The sequence below is a fragment of the Lithobates pipiens genome, unplaced genomic scaffold (assembly GCF_037356315.1).
Source record: "Lithobates pipiens isolate NorthernLeopardFrog02 unplaced genomic scaffold, aLitPip1_a1.2 Scaffold_10, whole genome shotgun sequence".
Classification (NCBI taxonomy): domain Eukaryota; kingdom Metazoa; phylum Chordata; class Amphibia; order Anura; family Ranidae; genus Lithobates; species Lithobates pipiens.
The window spans coordinates 210,242,574-210,256,617 of NW_027507686.1; the positions used below are offsets into that span (position 1 = coordinate 210,242,574).

The window sequence follows — 14,044 nt, forward strand, 5'->3', positions numbered from 1 at the left end:
TCTGCTTGCTTCTGCTATTCAGGTCGTCCTTTCAGGCCTTGCTGTTTATCGGTGCTTTCTGGTGTCCGTTCTGACCAGCCGACCGTTTTACAAACATGTTTCGTCTATGTACTCATCGTACAGTTTGTGCTGTGCAGGGGTTCTTACTTTGACTTTGACACAAGCCCAGTCCATGAACAGGGAGGGGAGGCGTTTGTGGACCAAGAATTGGTTGCGCCAGCGTCACCAGTTCTCCCCCATGCCTTTGCTCCGTGAGATCCGCGAGAATAATCCTGATCATTTCTGGATTATTCTCAGGATGACGGACCCCGTTTTTCACTGTCTGCTGGCTTTGCTCACCCCTTATATCACCAGGCAGGATACCTGGATGCGGCAAGCCATCACTCCGGAGCAGAGGCTCATCGCCACGTTGCGCTACTTGGCGACAGGGAGAAGCCTTCAGGACCTCAAGTTCTCTACAGGCATCTCCCCCCAGGCTCTGGGGATCATTATTCCAGAGACCTGTTCTGCCATCATTCAGCTCCTGCAGAAGGACTATATTATGCAAATTTTTAGCCTTAAACATCACATTCTATACCTGTCCTAAACATCCCCCCTCATTTTTTAGCAAGGGCCCATCAGATGGGGGGGGGGGGGGGGGGGGATATGACTCTTATAAGGGGACCTTATACTTTAGGCTTTAAATACTCATTTAAAAAAATGTTATACTAATTTTGCCAAAAAATGTGGGTGTCTAATCTGCATGCAATGTTGATTTGTCAAATTACTAGTTTTTTTTCTTGTGTCACTACACAGTGTCCTTCAACGCCACAGGAATGGCAGACTGTGGCCTCCCACTTTGCCATTTTTATTATAGTTGTGCCTTTTTCACCAACAGTGCAAACCCAAGTTCAGAGCGAGATGAGGGGACAGTCTCTTCTTCAGATAATCTTATTATGTTGTGGGTCTGCTACACACACACCTTCTTTTTGTAATTAATATATGTAGTGAATTCATGTAGTGAAATCATGCTCATTTTCAGCACCATGGCAGGAAAATGGCATGATTGTCCAAATTTACACATCACTGTGGGTGCTTTTTACTAAAGGCACATCCACTATGCACTACAAGTGCACTGCAAAAGTACACCTGAAACTGCACTTGGAGTGCAAAGTGGAGTTGCCTTTATTAAATCGCACTCCTCAGCACAAACTCAAATTTCACTACAAATACATTTTAAGCCCAATGAAAAAGGAAGCCACACATTGTTAAGAATTCAACTTTTTAATACAAGCACATTCATATGTGCGTTTATTAAAGGTTTTTACAAAAAACCAAGAGATTTTGGGTATCCAAAACAGAGTTTAATCATATTTTTTTTTACTTGTTTTTTTTTTGTGTAAACAGTCATGTATCAAACCGTAAAATACAGAACACAGGAACTTACAAAGTTCAACTTGGAAAAGTGAAGACAATATCAGACATGAGTATGTACAAACTGGGCTGATATTGCCTTCATCACATGGGGTGTGACCCCTGAAAAATCCAAATTTGGTAGATGCACACAGTGTGTCAACATGTGCTAACTCCCATCATGGGGGATCAATGTACATGCTTTGGGGCTGCAACCCCTTCATCCAGGCATGTACTGGCCATCGGGACTACCAGGAGTTTCCCGGTGGGCCAATGGCTCAGTGGGCCACTCTGATGTAAGGTGGCTGGTGATTGGCTACTCTGATGTAAGGGGGCTGGTGATGGGACACTCTGATGTAAGGGGGCTGGTGATGGGACACTCTGATGTAAGGGGGCTGGTGATGGGACACTCTGATGTAAGGGGGCTGGTGATGGGACACTCTGATGTAAGGGGGCTGGTGATGGGACACTCTGATGTAAGGGGGCTGGTGATTGGACACTCTGATGTAAGGGGGCTGGTGATTGGACACTCTGATGTAAGGGTGCTGGTGATTGGACACTCTGATGTAAGGGGGCTGGTGATGGGACACTCTGTTGTAAGTGGCTGGTGATGGGACACTCAAAATGTAAGTGGGCCGGTCTGGATTAAGTCCAGGGCCAAATTTCTGTCCCAGTCCAGCCTTGCCTTCATCTCAGACATTTTAAACAAAACATGTACATTGATCCCCCATGATGGGAGATAGTGCTTGTTTACACACTCTGTGCATCTTCAAAATTTTTAATTATGCAAAATACAACATTTTTATGTTAAAAAGCAAAAATAAAACCCCATCTAGTTTTTTATTTTTCACACTCTCCCCAAAACATCAATGATGTTCTTCATTTTATTTTTAACATCATTGATGTTTTGTTGTACAATTTCCCAATCCCTATTGCACCCCATTATCTCCCTGATCAAGATCTGGGCACTTTCACTGGTAAAACGGGAATCTTCCTCCACATCACCTAGAAAACAAAGCAAACAAACACACCATGTAATCCAACTATGGTGATATACATTGGTGAGCTTACCGGAAGCTGTGTTCTCCGACACTCAACTGTTGTGGTGACAATTTGTCCAACCTCCACGATCTCTCCTTCCTCCTCCTCCTCCTGCTCCTGCTCCTGCTCCTCTGTTTCTTCTTTTGGAAGTTGCCCTTCTTTGGGAGGGGTGTGGTCCCTGGTGTCCTCATGGTCCCTGGTGTCCTCATACTTGCCGAGTCTTCTCTCCCCTATGAGAATGTAAACAAAGATTAATTAGCACACAGAGGGCAGAAATAGCAATCTGAACATTGCTTGGAAGTGTTGTACAATTGTGTTTTTGGGCCGAGTTACAAGGTGAGAACATTATTGGGGACACTTTGTTAAGCTGGAATACTTCCCTGCAGAACGATGTTTCATACGAACGAACGAAACCATGACCTTGAAAGTGGCCATTTTAAAATGCACAACATGAAATCAAAGCACATGGAGCATGTATGCAAGCAAGAATAATCATATGAACACACGACAACTAGTTACTTTTTTTAAGATCACGCTTGATCCTTAGGTACTGCTCATGCTCCCTCAGTTTCAGGTCTGACCAGCGTTTTCTCAGTTGATCCTTGGATCGGCGTACCCCAAAATTCTTCAGAAGACTCTTCACAACTTTATTCATGATCTTGGCCTTTCTGATATTTGGGTTTGGGTAAGGTCCAAACTTCCCATCATAGTCGGCCCTGTTTAATATGTCGACCATCTCCAACATCTCTCCAAAAGACATATTTGAGGCCTTAAATCTTGTCTTCCTGGATCGGGACGTTTCAGGCTCCGGGCTTTCCTCACCCTCCTCCTCGTTAGTGGAACTATTAGTGCGCACCTGCGTTCTCTCCGCCATGTGCTCTCCCCACTGCGCGGGAAGCGAAGGGGCGGGGAATAGTCTGGAAAGAACGTCAGGGGCGGGCGGAGTTTCACGCATGCGCACTGTATATAAAACGCAACACATGTGTATCGTCCGTACGATCTGGGAGGAGAGTGTGAGTCACGGACGCGGTGAACGTGGAAACGAAGGTAACATTTTTAACTTGGTGCTTCACTAGACTAGACTGCTTGTATCTAGGCCGATGTTGGGACAAGATTAGGAGGGATTTTAATTGCATTATTAGTATTTGAAGGTTTGTCTTGTGTTGTGTCTTGCAGACAAAATGGATCCATTCAACAATGCCAACTTTATGGGGCTATTCATAGAACTGTACATGGAGATGCCCTGCCTGTGGCAGTTCCACAACAAGTTTTATAATGACAGATCAAAGAGGAACGCAGCACTGGAGAAACTGCTTGCTTTGTTGCAGATCAGGGTCCCCACGGCAGACATGACCTATCTGAATCGCAAAATTGTGGCCATAAAGCTTACATATTTCAGGGAGAGAAAGAAGCACCTGGAGTCCTTGAGAGCAGGAGATCCAGATACTGTTTATTACCCCAGGATGGTGCACTTTGACAGGCTGCATTTTCTGGTAGACCAAGGGGTACCCAGGCCACCACTCAGGCCACCACTCTCCATGCTTCCTCCAAGGCATCCTTCACCCCCAGCTGAGGCTTCTGATGTCCAACCTGGGCCTTCCAGGCAGAACCATGTGGTAGGGCTCAGCTTGAGACAGGTATTGCATTGTTGAACATATTTCTTGTGTTACATTTAATGATGTTAACTAGATGCTCTTATTGATCAGTAAGTTGAGATTTCTCCAAGTGGTTTACATCTCAATAGACAGTAGTGACCAAAAATGATTGGGACTGGAAAGAAAAATGCTGGTGTCACAATGATAGTCTGTTCTATTTGTTAACATTCAATTAGCAAAAGCCAGGAGCACAAAATGTTGTGATTGATGATCAAAAAACTAAAACTATGTCCCCTTTTCATACACAGGAAGACCTCAGTCGGGGGGAGGCTGTGGCAAGTGGCAGCCAGGAGGTCCACCAACGCCCTCCTTCTCCTGCCCCAGCTACAGGAGCCCAGCCACAGCCTGGAAGGATGCCTGGTGGGAAGTCACAAAGGAAGACCAGAGAGTGATGGCCTGGGTTGAGTCTGGTCTGCCAGAAGATGCAGCCTCTTGAAGATCCACATCCTGGGGACAGAAATGGCATCTGAATTTCCTGCTCTCTAGGACTTCGGGACCAGACTTCTCTCCCTGAGATATCTACTCCTCAGGCCACCAATTTTTTAATATCTCATTTAGTCATGTCTGCCCTGGGGGCCAAAGGCTGCACCAAAGTTAAGAAGTTTCTCCAGTGCTGCGTTCCTAGTTATATTTTCTAGCAAACAAAATAAAATTTTTATTTTCTTTGATGAAATACTTGGGTAATGTGTTTTCCTTCAAAAAGTACAGTTTATTTGTGAGCAGGCAGGTACATTTCCAAAATACAAAGTGAAGTAAATAACAAGGGGTACCAACACTAAACAACCTCCTGTAGATTAAAAAAGAAAAAGAAAATATAAAAAATACAATAATGTTGTTGTTGTAAGTTTACACACAAAAAAAAATAAGGAGAAATGAGCAAAGTGTCTTTAAAGGAGATTTTTAGGGAATCCCCCCCCCCCAAAAAAACATCCAAAAAATAAAAAACAAAATCAAACATTGTGTAGATGTGATGCAAACTAAAATTGTATTGCTAAAATGGTTAAAAAAGAGTAATGAAATCCGTTCGGGAGAAGTGTGTGTGACTATGAGCATCAAAAGAAGTTCGTTCTTGCAGCATTGTTAAAGAACAAGAGAATGCGCTTGATGAATGAATTTTGAACATTGCAGCCTGACGAATGTGCTATATCGCTTACGAACAGTAGTTTTACCTGAACGAGCGCTTCCGTGTCGGAATTTGAATGTGAGCATGCGTGGCACTTGGTCCGATCAAAATGCTCTACACATGTTCGGATTAGGTCCGACCGGCCCAGTTGGTTGGGAAATATTTCCAACATGTTGGAAAATTGGGTCAGATGGAGATTCGGACGGAATCAGTCCGATGCATACCACACACAGTCGGATTATCTGACGACACGGTCCGATAAGACGCATTCCGACGGATTCTCTGACCGTGTGTACACGGCATTAGACTATGCTGACCCTGCCAAGCCTTACGAACTACACGTAGATGCCAGCCGAGACGCCCTAGCAGGAGTGCTCTACCAGGAACATGAAGGACATCTGCAACCAATTGCCTATGTGAGCAGAAGTTTGATTCCTGCTGAAAAAAACTATCCAACTCACAAGCTTGAATTTCTGGCTCTGAAGTGGGCGGTGGTAGACAAGCTGAAGGACTACCTGTACGGGGTAGAATTCATAGTAAAGACGCACAACAACCCCCTTACTTACTTGCTCACCACTGCGAAGCTGGACGCCACTGGTCACAGATAGCTAGCCACTCTTTTGGCATTTACCTTCAGCCTGAAGTATAGACCAGGAGCTGGTAACCGAGATGCGGATGCTCTGTCCAGAAGGCCCCACGACCCTCAAGATGCCTCAGGAGACTGGACTCAGCTTACCCCGAAAGGGTTAAGGGCCATGTGTGAAGGGACGAGCCAATCCAGAAAAGGTGGGCCCAGAGCCGAAGAAATAGGAGTGTCCTCAGTGGGAGTCCCTAGGTGCTATTGCAATGTCTCCTAGGTTGTATGAGAAGGTCTTCCCAAGCTATCCAGGAAGGATCTCAGGAGAGATCAAGTGGAAGACCCATTGTGCGGAATAGTGCTAAAGACATTGGAACACAAACAGTCTGAGGTACTGAAGAAGAATCCCAGTAGAGAAGCCCAGCTGTTACTGAAGGAATGGGATCGGTTGCAGTTTCAACAGGGGGTGGTCTACCGAAGGGGCTCCTCTGATGATCCGGAAGAGAAGTGGCAGTTGTTCTTGCCGGAAAAGCACAGAAAGAGGGTACTGATTGCCCTACACGACCACCATGGCCATTTGGGAGCCGAAAGGACTCTTCAATTAGTAAGGGACAGGTTTTACTGGCCCTACATGAGGACAGAAGTGGAGAGTTACTGTCATTCCTGCCTCAGGTGCATACAACGGAAGACATTGTCTTGGAGGGCTGCTCCAATGGGCCATCCGGAGAGCCAGGGCCCAATGGACTTAGTTTGCATAGACTTTCTCTGTTCAGAATCAGACCTAAGTGGGCAAGGAGACATCTTAGTGGGGACAGATCACTTCACCTGGTATGCCCAGGCATTTCCCACTAGAGACCAGCAAGCAACCACAGTGGCCAAGACTCTCGTTGAAAAGTTCTTCGTCCATTATGGCTTACCTCAAAGGATACATTCGGACCAAGGAAGAGACTTTGAGAGCAGATTGATAAAGAGGCTGCTGGATTTACTAGGCATACAGAAGTCCAGGACTACTCCTTATCAACCACAAGGGGACCCTCAGCCAGAAAGGTTCAACAGGACCCTTCTGGATATGTTGGGAACATTAACTGCAGAGCAGAAACCCCACTGGAGTAGACAAATCGCTGCACTGGTCCACGCCTACAACAGCACCAAAAGTGACGCCACTGGGTATTCACGCTATCGACTGATGTTCGGCCGTGAAGCCCGACTACCAGTGGATCTGGCTTTTGGAACCTCCCTGGATCACACCTCAGAGACCTCCCATAGAGGATATGTGGATAGGCTGAGGAAGAACTCGAGAATTGCTTACGAGCAAGCCCGAGCCACATTGAGCTCTAGAGAAAACAGGAACAAGAGGAACTTTGACCTGAAAGTGAGAGTCCAAGACCTTCAACCAGGCGACCGGGTTTTGCTGAGGAATCTAGGCATCCCAGGCAAGCATAAGCTGGCTGATTGCTGGAGATCACAGCCTTATGTTGTGTGTAGGTGTCAGGGCTGGCTTAGCCCTTCCTTCTCTGGGCTGGCCGCTCAACTGTCGGCTAATTGCCAGCTCTCTTCTCTCTCCACACTTAACAGCTGTTCCTGATGATGCTCGTCTGACCTGCCTACTTAAAGCCTTCCAGCTCACTTCACCTCTGCCTTCGCCTTGGTCACATCACTAGAAACCATCTCCTGCAGTTTGTTTAAAGACTGGCTTGCTGACATCCCTTCTGGCTCCTTATCCTGCTTGCTGTTGCTCTACTTGGATCCCTGACTTCTGGCCTGGCTGACTACGCGATCTGGTTACTGGACTCTGGCTATGCTTGACTACGCTTTTTCTATTTACCTTTTTATTTTTATTAATAAACAAGTGTGATTTAATTGTACTTCTGTCTCAGTCTGATTCATGGTTTCTGACAGTAGGAAACTTCCAGGGATCCCAATGTATGAAATTAAGCCGGAAGGAAATACTGGGCCAGTGAAGACCTGGCATCGGAATCACCTCTTGCCTCTCACTCAGGCAGTCAGGATAAGTGCCGAAGAGGAACTCCCATCCACATCCACCAATGTGTGTAGGCCAGCAACCAGATCTCAGCTTGCGTCCTCTGTAGAGGAAGATGAGGAAATAGTGATGAGTTGGCTGTGCCCTACAGAAACTTCAGAAGTAGATGCTGAGGTCACTTCAGAAGTGGAGGAAGATAGTAACGTAACTCTCAGGGCAGAGGCCCCAGAATTTGTACCGGCAACTTTTCCTAAAGAGGAAATCAGTACTTTTAGTTACTCTCCACCTGCTGACACTGAGAGAGGGGTTGAAGATACTTGTCAGAAAGAAGTGTACACGCCGAAAGTACAAAGAGCAAAGAGAGACATTCGCCCGCCCCGCAGACTGACTTATGATACATTGGGCGAATGCTCTGAAGCCTCGCAGTTTGTCAGCAAATGAAACTCTGAACTGCCTGGTCCCTGTACTACTGATTCAGTAGGGGACACCCCCACCTCACCCCTTGGCACATCTGTACAAGATATGGTAGTATCAGCTGTGAGTGTTGAGGATAGCTCCTCACCATATGACAACTGGTGGGAAGCTCCTCTGTCCGTACTGTATGATCATATAGATGCTAAGATACAGGATAGAGCCAGCAATTTGAGCCTCTTTGGGGACCAAAGAGTTAAAGTGGGGGGAGTGTGTAGAGGGGATATAATTGTGTATGAATGCAATTAATGTGAAATACAATGTAAATCTATGGACAATGTTATTCATTAGTATTGGGTGCCATCTAGTGACCAAAACTGGAAATGGACTTTAGCTATTTTCCTTTTCTATGGTGTGGAAACATAACAGGAAGTGACTGTGTTTACTTTGGTCATCTGACCTCATTTACCCAGGAGTCTGTGTGACCTACCTATGAACACTTTGATATGCAGTGCATGCTGGGTAGGGTATAAAAGGGACTGCAGCAGCCATTTTAGGTCTCTTGGAACCACGTTGCCTGCCTGTGCAGAACTGTGTGTGGGGTTCTCGGACACATTGGTAGATAGTCACCGCGGAGTGCAAACCAGACTGTTTGCTGGGTGACTGGACGGAGCCAAGAGCTGGTGAGCAGACCGACGGGGATCGGAGACGCTTGTTGGAGCAGCGGAGAGCTGGATCCAGTCGGTAGAGTGACACGGAGCATCTGGCCTAGTCAGCGGAAGCAAGCTGCAGCTGTAGGACTCAAGCCATCACTCAGAACTCTGATCCGATTGGTGAGTGGGTTGCGCCCCACCGTTTAATCTATAACTGAGTAAGCACTCTAGGTAGTGTGAAACGCGTTAGATATTGTTGCTTTGCTGTGACCTGCTTTTGTGTGATTCTGCCTCTCAAATAAAAGGCATTTGAATTTATCTTGGAGTGTGGCCGTCCAGAGTTCTTCATTTATTTGCAACAAGTATATGCCGTGCCTGCACCTGGGTTTCTCCATTCCTGGAGGGGCTACTTTCTTGGATTTGTGGACTTACCTGGAGCGGTGGTTCTCTCACATTAAAATGATAGAGCATGTATTGCAGAATTTTTTTCTTTTTCTTTTCTTTTGTCTTTATATCTTTATATGTACTTTAAAGACAAGTTTGATGTGTGTGTGTGTGTGTGGGGGGGGGTAAAATAATAAAATAAAAATAGAAGCTTATTTGTGGTTTCAAAATTTCAACTGCATATGAGCAAGCATGCAGTCATTGTTATTTTGTCACCCACGTAATCTGAGCATTAGCAGCATTCTATAGGGATCATTCAGGATCCTGTTGAGCTGCTGATCTGTATTATACAATAAAATATAAAAGAAGACATATTTTTATTGTCATAGAATACATACTGTATGTATAATGACAGTTTGGAATAAAGAAAGCATGTGATCCTATGGTAGCCCATTCATTTTTATACAGGTGGGTCCTGATTATTGCAGAGCACACATTAAATGAGGAATTATATTTTATATATTTATTTATTGATGAAGATGAAGACATGTCAGCACATTTCTGTTGGCAGGGCAAAGCATTGCACTTCAGATACAAGGCAGCTGCCTCTTCCCCATCACATGGAGAATGTATCATCCAGACAACGCCCGATTTTTTTTTATATTGTACATGACCATTGCGCAGGGCACCGCAGTCCACTCTAGCGGGCAGAGGGTTAATACAAATGACGTCACCGATGTAAACAAGGGCTCATGGGTTGCCACGGTAACGTTCCTCGCTGCAGACGCCAGGTGGCGTCCCTGGGTCGGATGAGCTCTGGGATCGGCTGGTGCTGTCTGTTTCCTTTAGGCTGCCTGAGCGACATGTTAGGAGGGGAGCGGGCGGCGGTGTGTGCGCGGCGGGACCGAGCAAGCCCAGGAGCCCGCGCTGACAGGACTAGTATGGGCTCCCCCGCGACCTATTGAGAAGACACAAGACGCAGGACGGTCCCCCGAGCCGCCCGGGGTGTTTTGAAGGGTGGGAAGCAGGAGGACGGTGACGGAGCTCAGGGCCGGGACAAGATGGCAGCGGCCGTCGCGAGCTGAGCATGCAGAGGGGCCCCGCGCACTGCCTGACATGTCCGGCACAGCCCTGCACGCTGCACCTCCTGCTGCTCTATGAAGGTAAGTCTGGGGGACAAACTGACTGACATAGGGGCTCCGAGAGAGACATGGACACAGAGGGGAGAGCTGCACCCCATAGAGACTACTACCAGGGGTGACTACTACAGAGAGGAGAGGGGGACTACTACAGAGAGGAGAGGGGGACTACTAAAGAGAGGAGAGGGGGGACTACTAAAGAGAGGAGAGGGGGGACTACTACAGAGAGGAGAGGGGGGACTACTACAGAGAGGAGAGGGGGGACTACTACAGAGAGGAGAGGGGGGACTACTACAGAGAGGAGAGGGGGGACTACTACAGAGAGGAGAGGGGGGACTACTACAGAGAGGAGAGGGGGGACTACTACAGAGAGGAGAGGGGGGACTACTACAGAGAGGAGAGGGGGGACTACTACAGAGAGGAGAGGGGGGACTACTACAGAGAGGAGAGGGGGGACTACTACAGAGAGGAGAGGGGGGACTACTACAGAGAGGAGAGGGGGACTACTACTACTACAGAGAGGATAGGGGGACTACTACTACTACAGAGAGGAGAGGGGGACTACTACAGAGAGGAGAGGGGGACTACTACAGAGAGGAGAGGGGGACTACTACTACTACAGAGAGGAGAGGGGGGCTACTACTACTACAGAGAGGAGAGGGGGGCTACTACTACTACAGAGAGGAGAGGGGGGCTACTACTACTACAGAGAGGAGAGGGGGGCTACTACTACTACAGAGAGGAGAGGGGGGCTACTACTACTACAGAGAGGAGAGGGGGGCTACTACTACTACAGAGAGGAGAGGGGGGCTACTACTACTACAGAGAGGAGAGGGGGGCTACTACTACTACAGAGAGGAGAGGGGGGCTACTACTACTACAGAGAGGAGAGGGGGGCTACTACTACTACAGAGAGGAGAGGGGGGCTACTACTACTACAGAGAGGAGAGGGGGGCTACTACTACTACAGAGAGGAGAGGGGGGCTACTACTACTACAGAGAGGAGAGGGGGGCTACTACTACTACAGAGAGGAGAGGGGGGCTACTACTACTACAGAGAGGAGAGGGGGGCTACTACTACTACAGAGAGGAGAGGGGGGCTACTACTACTACAGAGAGGAGAGGGGGGCTACTACTACTACAGAGAGGAGAGGGGGGCTACTACTACTACAGAGAGGAGAGGGGGGCTACTACTACTACAGAGAGGAGAGGGGGGCTACTACTACTACAGAGAGGAGAGGGGGGCTACTACTACTACAGAGAGGAGAGGGGGGCTACTACTACTACAGAGAGGAGAGGGGGGCTACTACTACTACAGAGAGGAGAGGGGGGCTACTACTACTACAGAGAGGAGAGGGGGGCTACTACTACTACAGAGAGGAGAGGGGGGCTACTACTACTACAGAGAGGAGAGGGGGGCTACTACTACTACAGAGAGGAGAGGGGGGCTACTACTACTACAGAGAGGAGAGGGGGGCTACTACTACTACAGAGATGAGAGGGGGGCTACTACTACTACTACAGAGATGAGAGGGGGGCTACTACTACTACTACAGAGATGAGAGGGGGGCTACTACTACTAGAGAGATGAGAGGGGGGCTACTACTACTACTACTACAGAGAGGAGAGGGGGGCTACTACAGAGTGGAGATCCTGGGGGGGAGAGGGGGGCTACTACAGAGTGGAGATCCTGGGGGGGAGAGGGGAGCTACTACAGAGTGGAGATCCTGGGGGGAGCTACTACAGAGTGGAGATCCTGGGGGGGGAGGGAGCTACTACAGAGAGTAGATCAGAGGGTGGCTCATACAAAGGGGAAATGGGGAGAGGCTGCTACAGAGAGGAGTCTGGGGAAGGGGGGGGGGGGGGTAGGTGCTTTACAGAGAGGAGTATGGGGGGGCTTTCTAAAGAGATGAGATCAGTGGGGCTACTGCAGTTAGGCGATTGGTGGTCTTTTACAGATGTAGAAATCTACAGAGAGTAGATCGGAGGGCTACTACAGGCTGGAGGGAGCACACAGGAAATCTATAGGGTGGAGGTGAACACAGGAGAGAATAGGCTTCTACAGGCTTGAGGGATTTATAGATAGATTTATAGATAGACCTAGGATTGCCAAAGGGGTACAGTAAAGGCAGATTCGTGGCTTCTACAGGTTGGTGTGGTACACAGAGGAGACTTGGGACTTCTATTTGCTTAGTGTGGGTAGTACAGATTTATGGGGGACTTCCTTAGGTTGAGAAGTGTAGATAGACTTTGTTACATCCTAGACAAAGAGTACAAAGAGGGGATCGATAGGTCTATATACTAGATAGGGGACAAGCAACAAGAGATTCAGGGGGTTGTTGTGTTTGATATTGGAGAATATAGAGAAGTGGCGGGCCGTCTTCAGTTTTGATGAGTAGAGTAAATAGAGGAGGTCCGGGGTTTTAATGAGCTGGAAAGAGAGGACAACAGGGAGAGATCACTGTCAGCTTGCTGGGTAGGATTTAGTGCACAGAGATCAGGACGTCTATTTGCTGCACTGTGTGGAGTATGATCTGGACGTGGGGGTGGGGGGTGTGTTGTATATGTTGAATAGAGAATAGTATGTAGAGGGATACTGTTTATGTTAAAATCTACAAGGACTTGTGCGAGGCAGGAACTCTAAGTCATTGCCTTGAGGAACCATGAGAAAGGTTGAGTGGAGTAGAACTATATTATAGAAGATGTAGGAGGATTAGGATACATAAAAAAGAGAAGTTGGATGATATATTGGGAAGGATTGAGATGCAAAATGAAAGTGCGATAACATGAAAAATAGAACTGATAGAGAGGAAGGCTGAGAAGTTGGGAAAGGGAATGTGGATCAGAGATGGAAAGATGTGTAGAGACATGGACATTATGCAATACTTTGGAATATAAGTAGACAGTGGGCGACTAGAAGCAGAGTGGGGTATAAATAGAGGGACATGGGAAATTTAGCGGAAAAGGGATCATACTTGAGGGGAACTGGAATTAGGGGGATATGAGGTGACAAATAGAAACTTAGGCCGGCCATACATTAGATTTAACTTGAACTATGTAGTGCAAAGGGCCTGTCTGACTGCATACAAATTAAAAGTGTTTAGGTTGGCCTCATGTTGTATAGTTTTGGCAAATCTAAAAGAAAAGTGTGTGTGTGTGTGTGTGTGTGTGTGTTTATGTATATATAGATGGATCTCTATCTATATAAGAAAGGGAAATTGTTAAGCAGAAGCAAAAAGACACCCAGGAGGTGTAATCTAGGAGATGTGAAGTTGTAGAGGGGTAACCAATGTGGTGTGACTGGGAGGTAAGACTGTAGAATGTGTTTTTGGGAGATTGCTTTTAGCTTCAGAACAAATTGGGACAAAGCAGCCGTGTATTATCAAGCTACTATGTTGCAAGAAAAAGGAAAATGTGTTGATATACTGGTTGTAAGACCTGATCTACTACATGTAGGAGACTCTGATTTTTTTTCTTTTAGGTAAATTGCTGTGGGGGTTGGCATAAGGCTGTCTGAGAGTCCTTGACTGGAATAGGTCATAGTCACAGATATTTTAAAGTATGGCAATTGGCATTCGATTGTATACACAACATTGTGTGACCACACCAGGCAACATACCTCTGTGTGAGAACACAAAGCACATTGTTTTTTTTTTGTAATAGTTTTTTATATTGTGTATCAAGATCT

The 14,044-nt window shown here is 47.0% G+C and overlaps 1 protein-coding gene across 1 annotated transcript in view; it reads left to right on the top strand.

Moving 5' to 3' along the window:
- The first annotated feature begins 10,053 nt into the window (after nucleotides 1-10,053).
- Nucleotides 10,054-14,044, top strand: part of HIPK3 (homeodomain interacting protein kinase 3) — a 147,668-nt gene continuing 143,677 nt past the window's right edge. Inside the window, exon 1 of the mRNA XM_077460905.1 lies at nucleotides 10,054-10,380. Coding sequence (XP_077317031.1) covers nucleotides 10,305-10,380 — 76 coding nt within the window. The 5' untranslated portion in view covers nucleotides 10,054-10,304. The remainder of the gene's footprint in view (nucleotides 10,381-14,044) is intronic.